Source organism: Halyomorpha halys, unplaced genomic scaffold (genome assembly GCF_000696795.3).
Source record: "Halyomorpha halys isolate HHAL.00 unplaced genomic scaffold, Hhal_1.1 Scaffold152.1, whole genome shotgun sequence".
Taxonomy (NCBI): Eukaryota; Metazoa; Arthropoda; class Insecta; order Hemiptera; family Pentatomidae; genus Halyomorpha; species Halyomorpha halys.
Window position 1 is genome coordinate 119427 of NW_027109315.1, and position 3895 is coordinate 123321.

General features: G+C 29.3%; 1 protein-coding gene across 4 annotated transcripts in view; it reads left to right on the forward strand.

The window, feature by feature from the left end:
- Nost (Nostrin) overlaps window positions 1-477 on the forward strand; it is a 108499-nt gene extending 108022 nt beyond the window's left edge. For all 4 annotated transcript variants that reach the window (XM_014417346.3, XM_014417348.2, XM_014417347.2 and 1 more), the window contains one exon: window positions 169-477. In XM_014417346.3, the coding sequence (XP_014272832.2) occupies window positions 169-275 (107 nt within the window). In that variant the 3' untranslated portion in view covers window positions 276-477. The remainder of the gene's footprint in view (window positions 1-168) is intronic.
- Window positions 478-3895: the final 3418 nt, after the last annotated feature.

Genomic DNA, 3895 nt, shown 5'->3' on the forward strand with positions numbered 1-3895 from the left:
TTATTATTATTATTAATGATGGAAAGATAGTTATTATTATTATTATTAATGATGGAAAGATAGTTGATCATAGATAATATATATGAGAAGATGGTTGGGGGTATGGTCAGAGAATAACACAAATAAGTTGAAAAAAATTATTATTATTAAGTTTGTTATGTGTTTCAGGTGATATAATCAATATTCATGACAAGCAGCCTGATGGATGGTGGCTTGGTGAACTAAATGGTGTCGTAGGAATTTTCCCTGCCACGTACGTTGAAGAGATAAAATAATATGGCAACTAAAGACTGTATTATAAATTAAAGAGAGATACATCCACATTTTTGGGGTTTGCCTCTTCTAGTTTAAATATTGTAATTTATTAACTGTAAAGTGTTTATTGTTATTACTGTTATTATATGACATCATTTTATATACCTATTGTACAGATGTTTTTGTTAACACTGTTTTATTAAATTGATTTAAAAAACTGAAGGTGTTGTTTGTTTATTATATTTTCCTAGGGTTAACTCATACATTGGTTTTTAAAAAATCTTTGATCTCAGCTATATTCTTATTTATGAGGCATTCTAATCTTCTAAAATTAAACAATTTTCTTTCTCCTTAGAGATTCATTTCTAAAAAATAAATTATATTGTTAAATAATTATATGCATTATATAGCACAAAATCAGAAAAAATTTTATTAGTGGTCATACAATAAAATCATTATATTGTTAAATAATTATATGCATTATATAGCACAAAATCAGAAAAAATTTTATTAGTGGTCATACAATAAAATCATTATATTGTTAAATAATTATATGCATTATATAGCACAAAATCAGAAAAAATTTTATTAGTGGTCATACAATAAAATCATTATATTGTTAAATAATTATTGGCAATATAACACGATCAGTAAATCATTTTGCTTTTACTACAATTATTATATCATTAAGATAAACATGTTACATAGTTATTTGATGATTATGAACATGTGATTTACTACAAGAACAGCAATTATCAATATATATAATTATCCCTTATATTATATATCTTATATTTGATATTATATTATATATTCCTTATATATCTCCCTAATTTATAATATTTTGGTTTATCTTTCTATTAACTTATTGTATTTTTTAAATCATTTGATCGAAAAATCTTACCTCCTAAAAAATTGGCTTGGTTCTTATTTTATTTTATTTCAAGTCATTTTTGTTTACATTTAATACAGATAAGCTAATTAAAAGATATAATCTGATTGGTTAAAAAAAAAATGTATTCCAAACGAGATATTTTTAGGCACAGATTTCATCCTTTGTAAAATTAATTATTTGTGTATATAAAACTTAACTGTGAATATATTAGTACATACTGCTTTTTATCATAAATATATAACCCTTTATGTTCTATGGCCATGAAAGTGGCTTAAGTAAATAAGTTACAAAAAATAAATCCAGTTTCACAGACCTCAAAAATTGTTTAGACTGGAATATAATTCATGTAAATTTCAAATTCAAAATTTTTAATTGATTTTTTTGTGGCAAAATTTTAAATCAAGCAACATTGAAAACAGTTGCTAAAATTAGATAACTGCATGAAATTATTCTGCAGAATATGCATATCACAGATTTTTTCTTGTTTATTTGTAAAATGTATGGTTACATAATGAAAGAAAATGGAAGATCTTTTAAAATAAACCTTTTGTCCAAACAAATAAGCAGAACAAGATGTCAAAATAATTTTTGAGGATGCATTGGAGATTAGTGCTCGGTTGTAACGTACTTATTTCTCCTATTCTCCTTTGTTATAGAAGTTGAGATTATAAACTTCATTAAAATTTTGAAGCTTGATATTGATGATTATTTGCACTTTACACTTTATTGGCCAACTCCCTAACTACTTATTACACCTATCACATACAAAACTAGAAGCTTGCTACTTTCATTTTGGCTAGTGTTTTTGGTTTATTATTTTCAATAAATGTTGTAATCTTAAAAAAAAAAAAAATTAATTGCAAATTTTTAATTTGAGCTAAAAAATAATATAAGCTTAAATTTCCATCTTGAAGAAAAATTTCTTCATATCAACAAATTTCTTTTCAATATACATGATCCTGTAGTCAACATCTTTTCAATCCCACTGACTTGAGATAATCTCAAAGGAAGAAGTAACGAGAGGGCTGGATCAGGAGAGAAATGGTGGCCAAAGAACATTTTTCACAGAAATCACTTTATGGAAAAAATGTATGATGTGTCAAAATTCTTACTGTGTAGGTGATAGTGGAACATTTGTTTTCTATGTCCATATAATTTCTTTCAAACTGAGGGATTCAAGTAGTACAATGACGTCCTAAGCCTTTTGAATTCATTGTTTCCTTTTTCAAAAAAACAAGCCCGAATTATCCCCATTATGGAAACATTTTTCCCTGTTACTATGGTGAGGTTATTGGTGTAATTTTCTGCAGTTTTTATTCACCCAATAATGGATGTTGGTACAGTCGCCTAAAGCTAGGCTCAGGCCAAAGATGCCAGTATTTATGTCAGGCCTGAAACATCAAGCTGACATCAAAATTCAGTAAGCTAAACGGATTAGCCATGACAACTAGCAAATGTCCTTATTCTGAGCATAAATGGAAGGAAGTAAAGGTATGCTGTCAACATGACCATAGCATGCTCCGCTTCTGACATATCTAAAAAGTACTTTATAATTGTTCAAGTTAACATTAGTTGATCAGAAGAAGCTTTTGAACAACCATCATTTGGTATGTGAAATATCTCGTCATTGCTCAAGATTATCTGAAAACTCCATTGAGGAGAAATCAAGAGCTTAAGTTGATTAAGAAACTTCGACATGCTTGACATTTTCTGGTGTTAACATAACACCCAAGCAGGGAAACTGTTGGTCTTTCCGAAACTATTGTAGTGAGTGCAAAAATTACCCTCCTCGAAAATATCGTTTTACCGAATAAATACCCACCTACAGGGAATTGTAACAATAAGAGTAGAGATGTTATCGCTAATAATTTGAAAACCCAAAAAGTTGGGAAAATTAAGATTTGAGTACCTAATTTAAACTAAATTCCTTTGAGTACAAAGTACAGGATATTCTATTCAAAAACTCACTGTTTGAGTTTGTTCTTGTTTAAAGGCATAAAACATTTTAGTTATCAACACCCAAACGCTGTTCGAGTTCAAAGTACTTTATTCAGTTTTTGATGAGTACAAAAAGTACTCACCTCTCATCTCATGAGTATTATCTTTTTTCTCCATTTACTCAGAATAATTTGTTTGATAGTTACAATCTTGACAGTATCTACTGTCAAACTAGATCTTGCGTGATGGTTCATAATAGGTGTAATGTAAGTGAAATAATTGTCACATGTATATCTCTTGACAGTGAACTGTGGCCCAGTTTTAGTTATTCCAGCAACTTTTGCAGCATGGTATATGCTGTATAACACTATTTTGTGTGTCATATAGTATTGCCCATTACCAGAAAAATAAATCCATCTAGGCCTCTCCCCAAATCTCTCATAGCCTCAAAATTATGTACATCCTTCTGAGGTCTCTAAAATATATCTGCTCCTGACTCCAAAAACGAAACCGCTCAGGGTCTAAAAATTAGATCTGCTCCAAACCTCCCCTCCTACTCCCCCCGCAAAATTGAATCTTCCTCGGATCTAAAACAAACAATCGGGTAGTAATACATGAATCAGCAAACACTAAGCCATAAACAAGAGGCGATGACCTAAGGCACCCTTCCCGATGTACTATTCATTCCAAAAACGTCTTGCTTCTCCACCCACGTCATTTAACTTAACTAATTTCCTAAAAATAAACTTTTTTTCTCAAAATTCCAAAAATATACTTCGATAAGTAAACTTTTTTCCGTTAAACCAG